Source organism: Seriola lalandi, unplaced genomic scaffold, assembly GCF_002814215.2.
Source record: "Seriola lalandi dorsalis isolate HSWRI2012SDOR001 ecotype SW California unplaced genomic scaffold, Sedor1 jcf7180002054486, whole genome shotgun sequence".
NCBI classification, from domain to species: domain Eukaryota; kingdom Metazoa; phylum Chordata; class Actinopteri; order Carangiformes; family Carangidae; genus Seriola; species Seriola lalandi.
Genome location: NW_019525039.1, coordinates 780,103 through 796,673, shown reverse-complemented (window position 1 = coordinate 796,673; position 16,571 = coordinate 780,103). Strand labels below are relative to the sequence as shown.

The following is a 16,571-nucleotide window of genomic DNA, read 5'->3' as shown; positions in this document are numbered from 1 at the left end:
TAAAAACACTTCCTCTTCCTGGATTTCTTCCTTGCTTCTCCTAAGAGTCTGTCTATCCTAAGTGCTCCCCCTGGTGGGCCCCCAGCTACCATTACTTCTTCTCATCCAAATCCACTGACTGATCTTGCTGCCTCATCTGACATGTTCTTTATTATTTTCCTCACACTCTGTCCACTTGCTCCTAACTCCCTCACCAAAGAGACAACAGACCTTGCTACAAATCCTCTACATCCTATTTCCAATGGACAAATCCTAACTTTCCATCCTCGCTGTTCTGCTTCTGCCCCTAACTCTACATACCTGAGCTTTTTCCTTTCATATGCTTCTTCAACTAAGGCCTCCCATGGAACAGTCAGCTCTATGAAATATACTTTCATTCTACTCCTAGACCACAAGACTATGTCAGGCCTTAGCTTTGTACTGGCTATTTCCTGGGGAAAAAGAAGCTTTCCTCCTAAATCTACCTGCATTTCCCAATCACAAGCACCTTCTAAGCTGCCTTGCCTTCTTGTTGTCTTACCAACTTTCTCTCCCTCTTGAACAAACTTGATTGCAACTCTCTTTATTTTAGGCCCTCCTAAATTTGCCTGCCTCCATAACTCTTCAATTCCTGCAGCTAAGCTTTTTAAAACCTGGTTATGTCGCCACGTATACCGGCCTTGCGACAGACTAACCTTACACCCTGACAGAATGTGCTTTAAAGTTGCAGTACCTGAACACAATGAACATAGTGGGTCTCCATTTACCCAGAGTTTTAGGTTCTGGGGAGTTGGCAGTACATCATAAGTTGCCCCTATCAAAAATCTAATGCTACTTTCCTCCATACTCCACAGCTCTTTCCAGCTAAGCTTTTTCTTGTCTACACCTTCCCAATTCACCCACTGTCCCTGCTTAGCCTGGGCCACTGCCTTTGTACCCCTTAATATTTCCTCCTGTCTATGAACCTGCTCCACAACTAGCTTTCTCTTCTCTTTGGGACCTGCTCTACTCCACACCGGTTTGCTTGGGCCAAGCCCCAGGCCTCCCCGGCCTATTTGGACATTACCCACAATCTCTGTATGCCTGAGCATTGCTTCCGCCTCCTGCACTGCGATTCTTGGATTCCACTTTCTCCCCTTGATTGGGTTTGGAACCACCCTACTGACTACTACATCTTTACTCCCAGATAACAGGAGCTCTGTCCTAACCTTGGTACATTTAAACTCCTCCACTAGACTAGTTACTGGGAGCTGAAGTATGCCTTTCCCATACAGTGCCACCGTGCTTAAACATCTAGGAACACCTAGCCACTTCCTGATGTAAGAGCTAACTAATCTTTCCATTTTTTCTGCAGCAGATAATGGAATCTCATATACAGACAGTGGCCACATCAGCCTGGGAAATAACCCAAACTGCAGACACCACAGATTCAACTTTCCTGGAAGCCCTGATTTATCTATTCTATCCAGTCCCTCAGCAACATCCTTCCGAGCTGCACTACCTGTTCTCCGTCATTCAAGTCTGCCTTGTACCACCTACCTAGACTGTTTACTGATTTTTCCCTAATTATTGGAATTTCCTCTTCGTCCATTACAAACTTCCTATCACTTAACTTCCCTCTACTTATTGAGATACTTCTAGACTTACTAGGCTTGATTATCATACTAGCCCACTTTAAGTTTTTATTAAGTCTCTCAAGTACTCTTTTCATACATGGCACCGTTGTAGTTATCAACGTCATGTCATCCATGTAGGCCCTAATTGGTGTAAGGCGCGTCCCATCCTGCCGCCTCTCTCCACCTACAACCCACTTAGAAGCTCTAATGATTACCTCCATCGCCATTGTGAATGCCAATGGAGAAATCGTGCACCCTGCCATAATGCCTATTTCTAGCCTCTGCCATCCTGTTGTAAAGTCTGCTGTGCTTAAGCACAGCCTAATATCTTGGAAATACGATTTTACTAAACTTACCACTACTCCGGGCACTTTAAAATAATCAAATGCCTCCCAAATAAGGCTATGTGGCACTGAACCAAACGCATTTGCTAAATCCAAAAATATGACATGCAAGTCTCTTTTCTCTATCTTGGCTGCCTGAATCTGATGCCAAATCATGCTAGTGTGCTCTAAACACCCTGCGAAACCTGGTATTCCTGCCTTCTGTACTGCAGTATCAATTAAGCTATTCCTTTCTAAATAACTAGTTAATCTCCCTGCGACTACGTTAAAGAAGATCTTCCCCTCTACATTTAGAAGAGAGATCTTTCGAAACTGACTCAGGTCTGAGGATTCCTTCTCCTTTGGAATAGAAACACCTCCTGCCCTACGCCATGCTCTGGGAATAACCTGTTTCTCCCAAACTATTCTTAATTGCCTCCACAAAAACTTTAGGATATCAGGTGCGCTTTTATAAACCCGGTAGGGGACTCCATTTGGCCCTGGGGCCGAAGAAGCCTTTGCACGCCTGACTACCTCCTCAACCTCCTTCCACCTGGGTGGTCTAACATCCATCTCATGATCTATCTTTCCTACTGGTGGCATGTCAGGTTGAAGGCCTATTACTCTATTCTGCTCAAAATCTGAATACGTGATTCTTAGATATTTTTCTACTTCTAACTTTGTTGCCTTAAGCTGCCCTCCCTTTTCCTGGTTAAACAATCCTTTAACAAACTTGAAAGGCTCCCTATAAAACGCTGTCCTTACATACTCTTTATTCTTTCTCTTTTTCCTAAGATATTCAGCCCTTCTAAGTACTGCTAGTCTGCCTCTCAAATCTTCTTGCAACACATTAATTCCCTTCCTCTCTTCCTCTGTTGCCCTTTTCCACTGCTTTCTTAACAGAGGAAGAGAGGAAAGGAACCATATAGTCTGAGATATGAATACCTTAAGAGTGTCTACCATTGTAGGAAGATTCACCAGTGTTGTGAAAGCATCATCTACAACACATGTCCCTAATGACTCACAAGACATCTCTCATGGAATAAAGAAAAAAAATCTGTGTACATGCAGGGTAATTTCTTTTTCTTTTCTTTTTTTTCTTTTTTTACATATGGATCTTTGACCTTTGACAAACCATCAGTGTCCTGCATTATTCAAATATACGAAAATATTTTAAACATAAAAATTGCAAATGGAGAGGGTCCATGTAATACATTATGTGTTTTTTAAAAGTGTTCTTTCAATTCTTAATAAAATAAAATTAGACAAAATAACAACTTATTGTTTATTAGCAAATGTTTGAAAAGTTTTAATACCACTGATATGACCCAAGGAATAATTACAATATCCCACAGGAAGCTTTGTTTTATACAAGTTCATTTATTTGAGCAGTGCAAATACTTCCCAGTAAATATGTAGAGTCCAGTCTGGAAACAATCAAAAATGCTTCAAATATCTGAAATGGTATTATTGTTTTTTATTGGGGTTTTTTTTTGGGGGGGGGGGGGTTTGGGAATGTGTCCCATTAACACCTCGTCTCCCGTCATTGATTCAGTGGCTAATTCTCACCATCATCGCAATAAAAATCAGCACCAGCAGAGCACCCGTCACTGCAGCCACAAAACACATTTTACCACGGATTACAAGAACTAAAGCAACTATAACCATCAGTAGAACATATACTAACATCCTCATCCCCACACCGTTTTTATGCCAGTGTGTTGGAACATCTCCAAAATATTGTTTTATTTGATGTTGATGTAGTTTACAATTTAAATCTCTCGCTGGTATTTTGGTGCTCTCTAGCTTGTAAACCACACTGCACCATTGGTCATTTGTTAGGACGTCAGTGATTTTGAAAACCTCATATGGAGGTATCAGCACCTGTCCCATTTGGTTTGTAGCCGAGTAATATGTCACATCCGCACCAAAGCACGTGTAGATCTCAAAACAAGACACATTGCCATTAAAATCAAATGGCGGCTTAGTCGAAGCTGCCAAAGTGAAGGCACCAAAACGCATGTTTGTGTTGACGACATTGCGGTTAAACTGTCTCCATGTCCTGTGATAGGTGGTTCTGCACGACGTCTGATTCTGACGCAGAACTTGAATGGCATCGGTCAGGTAAAAGTAGAAATAGTGGTACTTGAAACCGTATGTGCTGTACTTGTGTTTCCCTGTTTTCACTGCTTTGTTGAAATCTTCTTGGATATGTTTCAGTTTTGTGTACATGTACATGACTATAGCGTGGTCTTCTTTCAGGAACTTGTACGCAGGTTTCTTTGCATTTCTTTCAGCTGAAGCCCAGGCAAAACTGAAGTTTCTGTTAAAGTGCCACTCAAACACGCCAAATAGGTCGATCATAGAGGCTGCTTCAGATCGGCATCCGTCAAACATGTCATCAATGGAATCTGTCGCCATATCCAGAGGTAAACCCTCACTCTGAGTTTTCTGCAGTTATGGATAGGAAACAACTTTATGAGTAGGATCAACAGTTACAGAATGGTTGTAATATAGTGAATCTAAAAGAAAGAAACTGTCATCCTACCTCAGCAGGTTTCTGAGGCCACCAGATTATTAGCAACGGGTCATGACACAACAGGAGCATCACCACGATCAACACACAAAGAGCCACCCAGCTTTTCAATGATTTCAGCCCACATGCTGGTCTTTTGCCAAACTTCATATCTAAATGGAAACAAAAAATTTGAACTGAAAATGGCTAACTCTTCAATAGCATGGTTATCAATCATATATTTTATAATTATTATTATATGTGCATGCGCATTTACTCAGTATGTAAGTTTAATTCTGCAAGTAAAAAAAAAGTGCCAGTGGCTGGATCAGGAATCAGTAACCATAGAATATTTCCTTGTTGTCTGATCCTTCAGTAAGCATCCTCATATTCTCTGCTTACAATATATAAAATTTAAGTGTTCTGGCTTACCTTTCCTTTGGAAAGTGCTTTCAATAGCAGCATTATATTCCTTGAATGCAAAGAGTGCAGATGCTGTGTCAGCAAGAAAGTCCCAGCTCACACACAGGATTTACAGGTACAACCACTCAGCCCACAGCACACAGACAGACTGCCTAAAGGTGCCAGAGCTAGCTTATCTTTGCCTGTGATATTTAAATAGCATTTAATGGTTGATGCAAAACCATTTCACAAAAGAAACTGTTTTTACATTTTACTTGACTAAAAATGCTTTTCTTTTCCTTAGTTTGCAGCATTTTCCCACACTGTGTGTTTATTTGTCATGTGTGAATGAAACCTTGCTTCACACTGGCTCTGTCATAATACTATTTGCATTGGCAGAGGGAGGTTCTACATGTGTTAGCATGTGGTACATCCTGTTAGGTGGGTTGCTCAGGTAAAAACAAACAAAGTTACAAAAGCACAGACTAAAACAGAAGTCATTGTTTTTTACTGTGAAAAAGAGTAAAAAACGTGAAAAGTGATAGCAGTTTATCATCTCATATAGACAATACTTAACCATAGTGCTGCTGATGTTGTAAGTTACACAAAAGTGTATCTTTAATGTGTTTATTTTGCCCATCTGTTTGTAAGCCTTAGTATTCATGATCCGTTTCACCTTAAGAGCCACTTCGCTGCACCTGCCTGCTGTGTTTGGGTCCTCCCTGCCTCTGCTGCTACCACCAGCCTTATATGACCATCAAATCAGTTGAATGAACAGGTACTGTATGTCAGTAGAGTAATTGCTGACAACCAAATTCAAATAACTTTGTTGCTGTCTATCAGGCCAGTTGGGCCAGCCAGGTACTTAAGCCTAAGAAGATAAAAATGTAAATATAAGCCCAGGATAAGCTGCCAAGTAAAGGTACATAAGGTCAGTGCTAGAGATTGGTATTGCCTGTAGATTAATGACGACACAGCAGGATGCCATCTGCACCACCTAGTGATGGGTCAAAACATCATCTAACATCAATACTGGGCCTCCATTGCTGCTCACCCAACATTTAACTCTGTGTATTGAAAACTGAGGAATGTTACTCTACGAGTTAATCATACACACACATTCTTCTCTGAAATTTCACAATCACTCGTTGATGTAGTTTGACGCCGTTGAAAAATTCAGCTCCATTCTAAAGTGTCAACAACCGCATTGAGTGAAGAGCTGAAGGTATGTCAGTTACTTCAGCACCAGCCGTGAACAGAGGACGGTTTATCTTTTTAACTATGTTGTTTTAGTTTGTGCACAATGACTCACACACACACTGAATATGTCAAACAAAGGTTACGCATAAAATATGCTGTTGAGCAGGATTTTGGCGGTTGACACTGTGACACCCGACAGATTTGTAAGTGTTATTGTGCACGTATACAGGTGAGCTGAACTTCTAATGACATGTAGGAATTTTTCTGAGTCTTATCTTTGATTTTGGATTAGTTATATCCCAATATCATTATCACAGCACTGAAATTTCAGTACCATCATGAGACAGAATGTTGTGTTTGATGCAAGTTTGTGTTGTCTTTTTTCTTTTTCTTTTTTTTACTTCTAATAAATCACGGTTTCTCAGCAGTCTCAGGCCTGTCAGGACAATGCAACACAGGCAGTCGGTGTACTTTACTTCTACTTCTAGAAAATAAGGCAGGTGTGTTGCAAGAGTGAGGTGAGAGATCAACGCCACTTCCATTTGTTATATGATAACAAAAACCAGTACTAATAAATGTAGATATCTAATTTTATGTAGCCTTTTCTCCTCTTGGGTTATCATAAGATCCTTTGAGATACTGTCAAGGTATTCCACAGGGTCAACAGGTCAAGACAAGGTTCATGTCTTAAAATGCTCTAAATGCACTTTGCAGACTATAAAGGTCATCACGTGTGACTGAGCTAGAAAGCAGAAATAAGCTTTCTTACACTTTTGCACAAGATTTATATTGATCTCACGGCTGTGTGTTAAGTATAGCTAGAACCAGGGGGTACTTGGCCTAGCTTAAGACAGGAAGCTGGGGGATACAGCTAGCCTGGTTATGTCTAAAACTTAAAAAAATAAAAAATAAAAAAAAAACTCTCCAAAGTAACAACACCTCTAAGCTCACTGTTTAAAACTGTGAGTCTCATTTGTTTAACCGTTGCACAAAGAGACATGTAAAAACAATTTTTGATTTGGGGGAAAGTTAAATGTGAGATTGGAAAAAAAAAAAAAACAACTCTTCTTTGGAATGGGATTTGTTACACACAGTAAAACGCACACTCACATGTTCTTACTCAAACATGTACACATGCAAAAAAAAAAAAAAAAAAAAAAAGGAAGGGCATGTGGGAGTTCTCATGTGGAATTCTATTCATCTGCTCAATCATTTGAGATGGACATAACTATAAGAACAAAGAATGAAACACATACACAAACACACACACACACACACTCCCAGAGTGTAGAGATAACACACAGGAAACGCATAGATCTACACACAATATAATCTACCTAGACATGGAGTTCTGATGTGAGACAGTGAGACTGAGGCGATGCCAACATCTGAATAAGGCTGGACGGCTAAAGCACGCACAGAGGTAAGAGTGTGTAGAATTAATTACAATCTTCTGTATATTATTAAATGTATTAGTAGCAATCTTACACATATTGTACCAGTTCAGAGTCTCACATTTCACTGATCGATGTTTCAGTACAAAGTGTAGGCTACTAGCATTTAAAAATCAGTGAAAGGATGTTCTCTTCAAAAATATCAAGATGTCCTGACGCATAATTGTTACTTATTTATCTTTAATCTTATTTTTGAAAATCTTCACCCCCATCCCCACCCCACCCCACCACCACCCTTCTTTCTGGGCTGATTTCATCTTTTTCTCTCTCAGGTGTTTTCATTTGCCACTTGTTGCCTCGTTACACCTGGTTTACTGCCACTAACCTGTCTGGGCTTGACCACATTGTTTCCTGTTTGAGGGAACCCATTGTGGAGTTATTGCACACAGTGGGGGAGATAACTTACCAGAATTCCTCTACTTCTGCTCAGTTGATGTGTGGAAATAGCTATACAGAGGGGGAGCCGAGGTGAAGGAAAGAGTTGAAACGGGCAGATAGAGGACACAGGACAGTAGCGACAGGTTTAGAGACTTCTTCTTTACCCTTCACCTTTTTCATCCTCTGGCTCTTCCTCCATCATGACTGCCAGGCAGACAGTTATGCTCCTGATGGTGGTGGTGGTCCTCTCACTGCCAGGCCTCATTCACTGCTTCCAGCCACTGTTCTCATTTGATGGAAATTCCACCACTCACCGTGACATCACACAACGGGCCGTCCTCAGGAAGACGGCCGAGGTCTGCCGGGATATCGCTGCCTCTGAGGGACGGGATTTCAGCCTGACTGTGAGTTGGGGGCACTGTGGTGCATTCAAATATCTAGATTATACATTATATGTTTTGGATTTATTTGTATTCTATGACTTCGGGACAGTGTTTCCACATTTTAAGCTATTGTCATCTTCTTGGACATAATGCTGAAAAATATAAATAAATGGCTCAATCTGAATTTCAAAATAAAACAACTGACATAATTTGAACCTTTGCACTCACATTCTGAGTTTCTCTCCTTCAGGCAGGAAAATAAGAATACAGTGTTTGTGTTTTACACTTACATATTTCCCATCATGTGGTTTGCTATTTGTCATTTTTTTGTCTCCAGATTGATGACAGCCTGTCAGCTGACATGGTGCAAAGGGCCTGTTCCTCTACAGGTACTTTCACATCTCTCCTCTCTAGTGTGTTGTTCCGAACTGCAATTGCCAATATGTACTTCAGCAACGCAAAAGTGGACGTGGTGTACGCCCTGAGTGAGGAACACCATTTTGATGATGAGACCTTCCAGGGAGGACGGGATGTCATCACAGCAGGTACACATCAAACATATACCTTAAAGGTGGAGTGTGCGATGCTGGAGAAAGACTGAACCCAACAGCGAAACAAACATACCTCTCTCGTCAGAGTTTCTTCAGAAGCCAGACATTAGCAAACGGGACAAAACAATACTGACCTGTTGGCTCTGTGAAACATAGCAAAACCATTGTTTCCCCAATCAATCCCAATCAATCCCATTCAAAACGCCACACAGTTGGGCCGCACAAACAGAGTACACTGCTTATTCTCCTTCCCCTTGTAATACTTAAATTGGCACTATTCATTAGCATGTGCCAGATTTAGCGTCTCTCGTTCCCACTGTCCCCTTTCCCCCATCTCACCTCTTCTCTTCCTCTTTCCCTTGTGCTGTGCACGAGCACAAACACCCCCTGTTTCTCAGTGGGTGGAATTGTCAGTCCAAGCCATTTTGTTTATATCCCCTTTACAGAGCGAGGGCTGTGTAGGAACATCAGATTTTTTTTCAGAACACAAACAGAACAGAGAGTTAGCAAGCCATGAGGAGATGTTCAGTAAATTTGCCAAAAAATGTATGAGATTAGAATTGTTTACTCCACCTTTAAATGTTAAGTGTTTAGAAAGTGGCGTACTCTGGTGGCAGAATGTGCATGCAACATAACTTCGATTCTGGTGAGGGAACTTAACTTTCAAATAAAGGCAAAAATGTCTTTTAAGTTTAGAGCATGCATCTTGCCTAGTGCAGCTACAGTTTGCCCCCTAACTTTCTCTATGGGACTCTGCTGTTGAGGTGTGTCTGCTGTGAAGGCCAGTGTGAAGCTGGAGAATTTTGTCGCAGGGAGATGGACTCTCGGACGAGTCTGTCACACCTTACAGGTGAGGTTGATGATTATTTTGTTATAATTTTATTTTGGGTGGATGGTGTTGGAATGATTATAATGATAAATCATGGTGATGTGAATAATGTTTCATATTCTTTATATTAAGGACTTCTACAGCCACAGTAACTGGGTGGAGCTGGGGAACAAAGCTCCTTACAGCACTCTGATCAGACCAGACCAGCCTCTTGAGAACCTGGCAGGTAGGATATCGATAGTGCCGTCTGGGTGTAGAGTGACTGTTTCAGCAGCAACTCTTGTTCACAAAACTGATGTTTTGTGAGAATGCCTCTCCACTTCAGTGAGCGATAACACAAGGAACACTGGCACCTAATCTGTCACCTGTCATTTAACAAACACCCACCCTGCTATGACTCACATGGCTTTACATGCACACACACAAACCCACACAGGTCTACAGTTTAGTACCTTTTATCAAGTCAAATGAACCATTAAATGATACTTATTCATACCAGCTTTCCAGGCTCTGAATAGAATTATTTACATATATAGACATAATTCACTCTGTCTCAAAGTATTATTTTGTGTAAGGCAAAACTTCCTTCAAATTTTTTTTCAGATATGTTAACCTGCATTTGCAAGTGAATTACCCATACCATTATGTTTGTGCATTCTGTTTCATCTTATTTTATTCACTGAATTTGCTGCAGGCCCAAGTACTCCAACCTGTAGAAACTGTACAGGAGGGAACTGTGCCGACAACCTCCTGCCTGACCTCCTGCAGCAGGGGCTTCTCACTTCAGGCTACTTCAACATCTTCTCCTCAGCAAAACCTGCAGGTAACTTTAAGGAGTCGTCTACATTTATTATGTGTTCCACTCTTAGTATTTTGTGAACATATTGACGTAACACAAATATTCTCTCTGCTGTAAGGTAAATGCAGCCATGGTGGTTCATTTGACAAGACAAGCAAACGGGACCCAGTGGGGGGTATCAGTAAGGATGACGTTGGGTCTAGTCATGGCTCACTTCACCACAAAGCAGCTGATTTGGCTGTGAATGCCACTATGGAGCTACTGGAGGACATCAGAGTAGCTGTCGGAGACGAGAACTTCCTGCGGTATGGGACACTGTTACCTGGGCCGTTCTGACCGTATACAAGAATAATAATAACATGACCGGAGTAGGATGGCTGTAGGGTGGATGGAGCTGTAACACCAAATGAAGAATGGCTCCGACTACACGTGTAAATAAAATCGCTGATATGGTGTTGAAACAACAGTACTATGCATGTTAAACACAATAAGCTTTCACTTTTCAACAAATTTAGCTCAGCTTTTTACCACAATATCTAGATGTATCTCATGCTCGGCTGCTTCATTTCATGCTTGGCTGCTTCTAAACATTTGTCTTCATGTGCTAAGCAGCAGCAGGGCAAATGGTAATCATTAATCACAGATAAATTACCCATGACCATCAGGCTAACCCACATAAGAAACAATAACAACATGAACAGGTAGTTATGTTTTTCCCCCTCTCTCTTGTCCCTACAGACTGATGGGCCTCTCCCAGTCCTCTGTGCTGTGCTTCGTCATTGACACCACAGGCAGTATGAGTGATGACATCGCCGAGGCCAAGAGAGTTTCCTTCGAAATCATTGACAGTAAGAGGGGAACCCAGCAGGAGCCCTCTGCCTACATATTGGTACCTTTCAATGACCCAGGTGGGTAACTCACAAGGAGGTTTTTGTTGTCCATTACAGAGAAGTGTAGCCTGTTATCTCTGTAATCTCTTTCTGTCCCCTAATAGCCACAGACAAATGTTTAATTAAATGAGTGATTTGGATCAATTATCTATTCTATATCCAGGTTTTGGACCTCTGATTATGACAACCGATGCAGATGTATTCAAAGACAGCATCAACATGCTGTCTGCAAATGGAGGAGGGGACGTGCCAGAGTTGTGCTTGTCTGGACTGCAGGTGTTGAGAATATCATATGCAACACTTTTCTGCTGTTATGCAATAATTGTAATTCGTTTTGTAAAGCAACAACACAAGAGCATCATGATATCATGAGACAATTCCAATTAAAGTCACTGAACAATAAAATGTGGTTCATGCCTGATCACACTTGTTATTACCTAATACACTGATTCATAATTATCCTTGAAATCTAAATTTTAAGAAATTCCTACTCTGGATAGTTTTTTAGTTTAATAACACTTTTTCCTGTACTGTATATGACTGACAGCTTGCCCTGACTGCAGCTCCACCCTCCTCTGAGATCTTTATTTTCACCGATGCTCCAGCTAAAGATGCCCATCTGAAGAGCACCATCACTGCTCTTATAGAGAGCACCAAGTCTGTGGTAGGTGTCACCTTTTTATCAACCTTCATTCCACAGAAAAAAATGACAAAATAGTATGTAAACAATTGTGGGCTTATATATCGTGTATGCAGTTCTAATATAACCTTTACAAGTATGTTTCTTTCCTCATTATTTTAGGTTACTTTCATGCTGACAGACGTCCTGGCCAGTAGACGGCGCCGTAGAAGCGCTCAAGGTGGGATTTCACGTGCAATGAGCCAATCGGATGCCCAGCTGTATCGAGACCTAGCCCGAGCCTCTGGGGGTCAGGCCATTGAGGTCACTAAGTCAGATCTTTCTGTTGCTACAAGTGTTATCGAGGATTCATCAGCCAGCGCTGTGGTAAGATATCGAACAGGTAAATTGTACCTGACTGAAGATGCCACTGTACAGTACGTGTTTAAATGTGAGGCTTCTGTTCCTTCCTCTTTCAGGTGACAGTTTTCCAGGTAGTGAGGAATCCTGGAATTCCTGACAATTTCACATTTACTGTTGATGGTTCATTAAGGAACATGACTGCGTACATCACAGGAGCCTCATCTCTCACATTCAGTCTCACCAGCCCCACAGGTGCGGTTATTGCTAATGTTGCTCCATCTACCATCGATAAGGTCTTTTTTGTGTTGGCAGTGTTAGTGTTAACATGTCTCTGTCTCCTCCAGGTGTATCTCAGAGTTCCAGTCAGTCCAGTGGTCCTCTGGCATCTCTCACTACAGCAGGAAACCTGCGTCGTTTAAGCCTCGACACAGACAATCAAACAGGGTCATGGCAAATCAGCGTTAACTCCAATAGTCCCTACTCTGTTAAGGTCACAGGTCAGTCATTTTCAAAAGACTTTATTTCATGGGTCTTTGTCTGCTGTTGGTTTTTATTTTTTGTGATTTTTTTCTTTTTGTTTTTTTATTTGTGTTCACACATCAGGTCAAAGTTCGGTGAACTTCATTTATAACCTTGTGGAGGCGCATGAAGGAGCCCACGGGGACTTCAGTCTGAAGGAGGGACGACCTCTTTCAGGTCAGGCCACTTTTATAATCAATGTCACCTTCAGCTTTACAGTTTGTATTTAGTCTTGTTTCCTTATCGTCCTCAGCATCTTTTAAAGAATCATCATCTGCCAGACCCTATTCTGTCATATTCATCTGTGTGATAATACATGATGATACACATCCAGCTCTCCTTTCTCTCTTGTCCAAACTTGCAGGTGGTAATGCCAGCCTCTTGGTCTCTGTGACAGGAAGTGACACAGTAAAGGTCACAGAGGTCACTTTGTTTGACAGCTCAGGGCCAACAGAGGTCAACGGATCACTACAGGCATGTCAGATGTTATAACTTACTTAGTAACTAAAGTGTATACTTTACATTACTCTTTACCAATTTCAAACAAGTTGTTTTCTTCTACATTAAGGGAAGCCATTGGTTGTAGTTGATGTCACTATGCTTTCTGACAGCTGACTTTCACATCTTCAATACTAGAATATCCTAAAAAAAACAGCGCTGGAATCTTTTATCACACAATGATTATGTAACTTAGACTAAAATAAAGCAAACAACAACGTGGTGAGTCCACAGTGAGTTATATGTCTCTAAAAGTCGATCTTCATACAGAACTGTCTTGAAATGAATTGGACACAAGTAAGGACGGAGCGGAGCAGTTGAAGACAGTCTTTTAAAAAAGAGAAAATGTTGAAAAAGTTGACAGCCACTTACTGGCACAGTGAACTAAAAAAAGGCTTCCACTGGCAACCACTCTGGATTTCAAGCTTGGCACTGCTCCTTTGGCAGCATCGACAGGTTTATGCTGAGATGCATCAACATAAGCCTTTCACTGTCACATTTCTGCAGTCAGTGGCTGCTCTTTTTTTTTTAATTCTTTAAAAGCTCATTCCCATTTTTTGTGGAATGATGACATTATTTGAAACCTGCCTGCCTGGAATGTACAAAATCTAATTTGATCAATTCAGTAAGTTTTTGATATTTGTTGTTAATGAGCTACTAGAAAATCTCAAATGTTGACTTTTAATATTTTTCACTGATTTTAAGACAAATCATGACAGGCAGTTAGGATTATTTGTGTCATTTAATCACACAGTGAAGAAGCTACTATGAAAAATACATGTCTTGCAAACTTAGATTTCAAAGTAGGTCTGCAGCAGAAAAACAATAATTCCTCATGTTACAGGTCTGCTCTGTGACAGCGTGTGTCTTTCTCTCTATGCCCTCCACAGTCGATGGGAAGTGGCAACTTCCTGGTGACATTCAGTGGAGTACCACCAGGTGACTTTGTGGTCCGCCTGAAAGGAGAGGACAGCAGCTCCACCTCCAGGTCGGCACCGAGCAGCTTCCAGAGACAGGCCTCCACACAGATCAAGACCTCCAGCATCTCTGTGACTGTGAGCTCAGTCACGCTGTTTTCTGCCTCAGTGAAACAGTAGTTTGTGTCAGCATTTAAAAAGTAAAAGGTTTAATAGGTTTTCAGGACAGCAGGCTTCACTTTTTGCAATTGCCAACTGGTAAATTGAAACTCTTGTATCCCCCGAAATGAATGGTAACAATATTTCAGCTCCAAGTTCATATCAACACCTATAAACATATCATTAAATGCAATACCAAAAGAACTGTCTATCCCTTTTATAACCTAATATTTCTGTTTTACTTTCCTACCTCCACTTTCCACTTTTCCAGTCTCAAGCCAACAACACCAACGTAGAACCTGGCTCCACCGTCTCCGTCCCATTCACCGTCACCACATCCACCAACGGAGTTGTTAACGACTCTGCAACCGGGACGTTCACCGTACGAGCCAACAACGACCGCAGCTACGCTTCCACCTCACCCAGCACGGTCACCATAGCGACAGGAGGTGGAGGCGCGGCCAACGGCACTGTGACCTTAACTGTACCGTCCACTGCTGCGTCGGGAACAGACGTGACCCTCACAATTGAGGCAGAAAACGCAGCTGATACCGACGTCAACTACGCTGTGCTCAGGTTTTCTGTGGCTGCCAAGGTAAGAGAAAAAGATATGGAGATGGTTTCGTGATAATAGTTTTGGTGCCAAGCAATATTCTATGTGTCATATTTTTAACATTGATACTTTGTTGTTAAGTCAGTTGTGATGAAAAAAAAAAAAAATAGTCAAATTAATAATGGCATCAAAGGACAGATGCTGGGCAGCCCCTGTCTCATCAATGGTATTGAAACTGCTGATATTTTTAAAGATTAAAACCACATTTCCTATGTATATGTTTTATTTTTATTAGACTATTATTTAATTTAATTTAATTTGGCCATTTGTTGTCTTCTGATGGCATTTGTGGTGCTTGTTAGTTACAGTAATGTGATAAAATAATTCTCCCAAGTTTAGTTCTTGTGCTTTCCCTTTTTCTCAATGATTTGTACGATGCCCCATACCCGTCTTATTTCTTCATCTCTCCCACTTCTGTGTCTGTGTTGCCCAGGTGACAGATGTTACCCGCCCTGTGTGCCAGGAAGTCAGTACATCAACCAGCTGTCCCTCCTCTTCGTCACTTTGTGCTTCCTCACAGTGGGAATTCATTGCTAATCTCACCGATGGCATCAACGGGACCGGGATCGAGAGCATCACCGTCCGCCAGGGGAACGGTACCCTCAACACCAGCACGGTGGCTGGAGCAGAGGGCGAGAACATTACAGTGGCTACCTACAGCGCCTCCTGCTGTTCACAGAATGTAGAGCTGGCTGTCGTGGACAAAGTAGGAAATGTGGGGACGTGTGTGGGACAGGCTAGAGAATCTACCACGTCTGCACCTGTGACTACAGCTGCACTTAACACAACATCCACAGGAGGGCCCACTTTAAGCATATCACGCTGTCTCTGGATCAGTGTTGCGGTTTCTCTCCTTTGGAAGTAAAAGATAAATGTAAATCACACTATAAATATAGCACATAACTCAAGTCTTTAACCTGTTTATAATCTCTGCTTGAAGACAATAGATTTATTTACTGCCTATGTGTTTTGGATGTATGAAAAATTGAAATACTTTGTACAATTGATTTAAAATAATGGCGGTGTGTAGATCTGTTGCACTCATAGCTGAGCGGTGAAGATAATGTAACATATCTCCTAATCCAACTTCTTCCAATTTACAATTTACAAATTATAATGAATATGTATACAATACAAGTAGTTTTAGGTTTCAATTTTTAGTTACATTTCTTCTGATGTGTATCTTTATAGTAATTTAGTAACAGAAACACTGTTGTATTAAGGGGATATTGAATTTCTAGACAGGTATGTTTTTTGGTGTTTTTGTTCTATTGACTGGTCTCATGGTTTCTGTTTGATAAATGGTGATGAACAATAGACTGAACTCCATTCTTGACAACTTCCTTACAGAAACCTGTGCCTGATTTCAGACATGCATTATCACTGATAGCAATTCTCTGTTCAGTTTTATTTGTATTATATCAAGGTTTTACAGGGTATAAGGTAAAGACATTACAGTAACATAAAGAGTAACTCAACAGTTCCCACAATGAACAAGCAGACAGGGGATCAAGAGGGATTAAGGGAGTTAGGAGGGTGGAGGGGTTACGGGGTAAAAGGGTGG

The 16,571-nt window shown here is 41.3% G+C and overlaps 2 protein-coding genes across 2 annotated transcripts; one reads left to right on the top strand and one right to left on the bottom strand.

Annotated features, from left to right (window-relative positions):
• Positions 1 to 3,189: 3,189 nt before the first annotated feature.
• LOC111659721 (ecto-ADP-ribosyltransferase 4-like) lies at positions 3,190 to 5,169 on the bottom strand. The gene is made up of 3 exons (XM_023412732.2): positions 4,866 to 5,169; positions 4,467 to 4,606; positions 3,190 to 4,369 (listed from the first exon to the last, which is right to left on the bottom strand). The coding sequence occupies exons 2-3, from the start codon at positions 4,602 to 4,604 to the stop codon at positions 3,470 to 3,472; spliced, it is 1,038 nt and encodes a 345-aa protein (XP_023268500.1). The 5' UTR covers positions 4,605 to 4,606; positions 4,866 to 5,169; the 3' UTR covers positions 3,190 to 3,469.
• Positions 5,170 to 6,527: 1,358 nt separating this feature from the next.
• On the top strand, positions 6,528 to 16,324 carry vwa10.2 (von Willebrand factor A domain containing 10, tandem duplicate 2). Its single transcript, XM_023412748.2, has 18 exons — positions 6,528 to 7,458; positions 7,762 to 8,271; positions 8,588 to 8,795; positions 9,566 to 9,651; positions 9,763 to 9,856; positions 10,325 to 10,453; positions 10,548 to 10,734; positions 11,168 to 11,337; positions 11,483 to 11,595; positions 11,867 to 11,983; positions 12,122 to 12,325; positions 12,418 to 12,553; positions 12,646 to 12,798; positions 12,905 to 12,997; positions 13,185 to 13,294; positions 14,209 to 14,373; positions 14,666 to 14,989; positions 15,441 to 16,324. Exons 2-18 carry the CDS (start codon positions 8,068 to 8,070, stop codon positions 15,870 to 15,872), a joined length of 2,925 nt encoding a protein of 974 aa, XP_023268516.1. The 5' UTR covers positions 6,528 to 7,458; positions 7,762 to 8,067; the 3' UTR covers positions 15,873 to 16,324.
• The last annotated feature ends 247 nt before the right edge of the window (positions 16,325 to 16,571 follow it).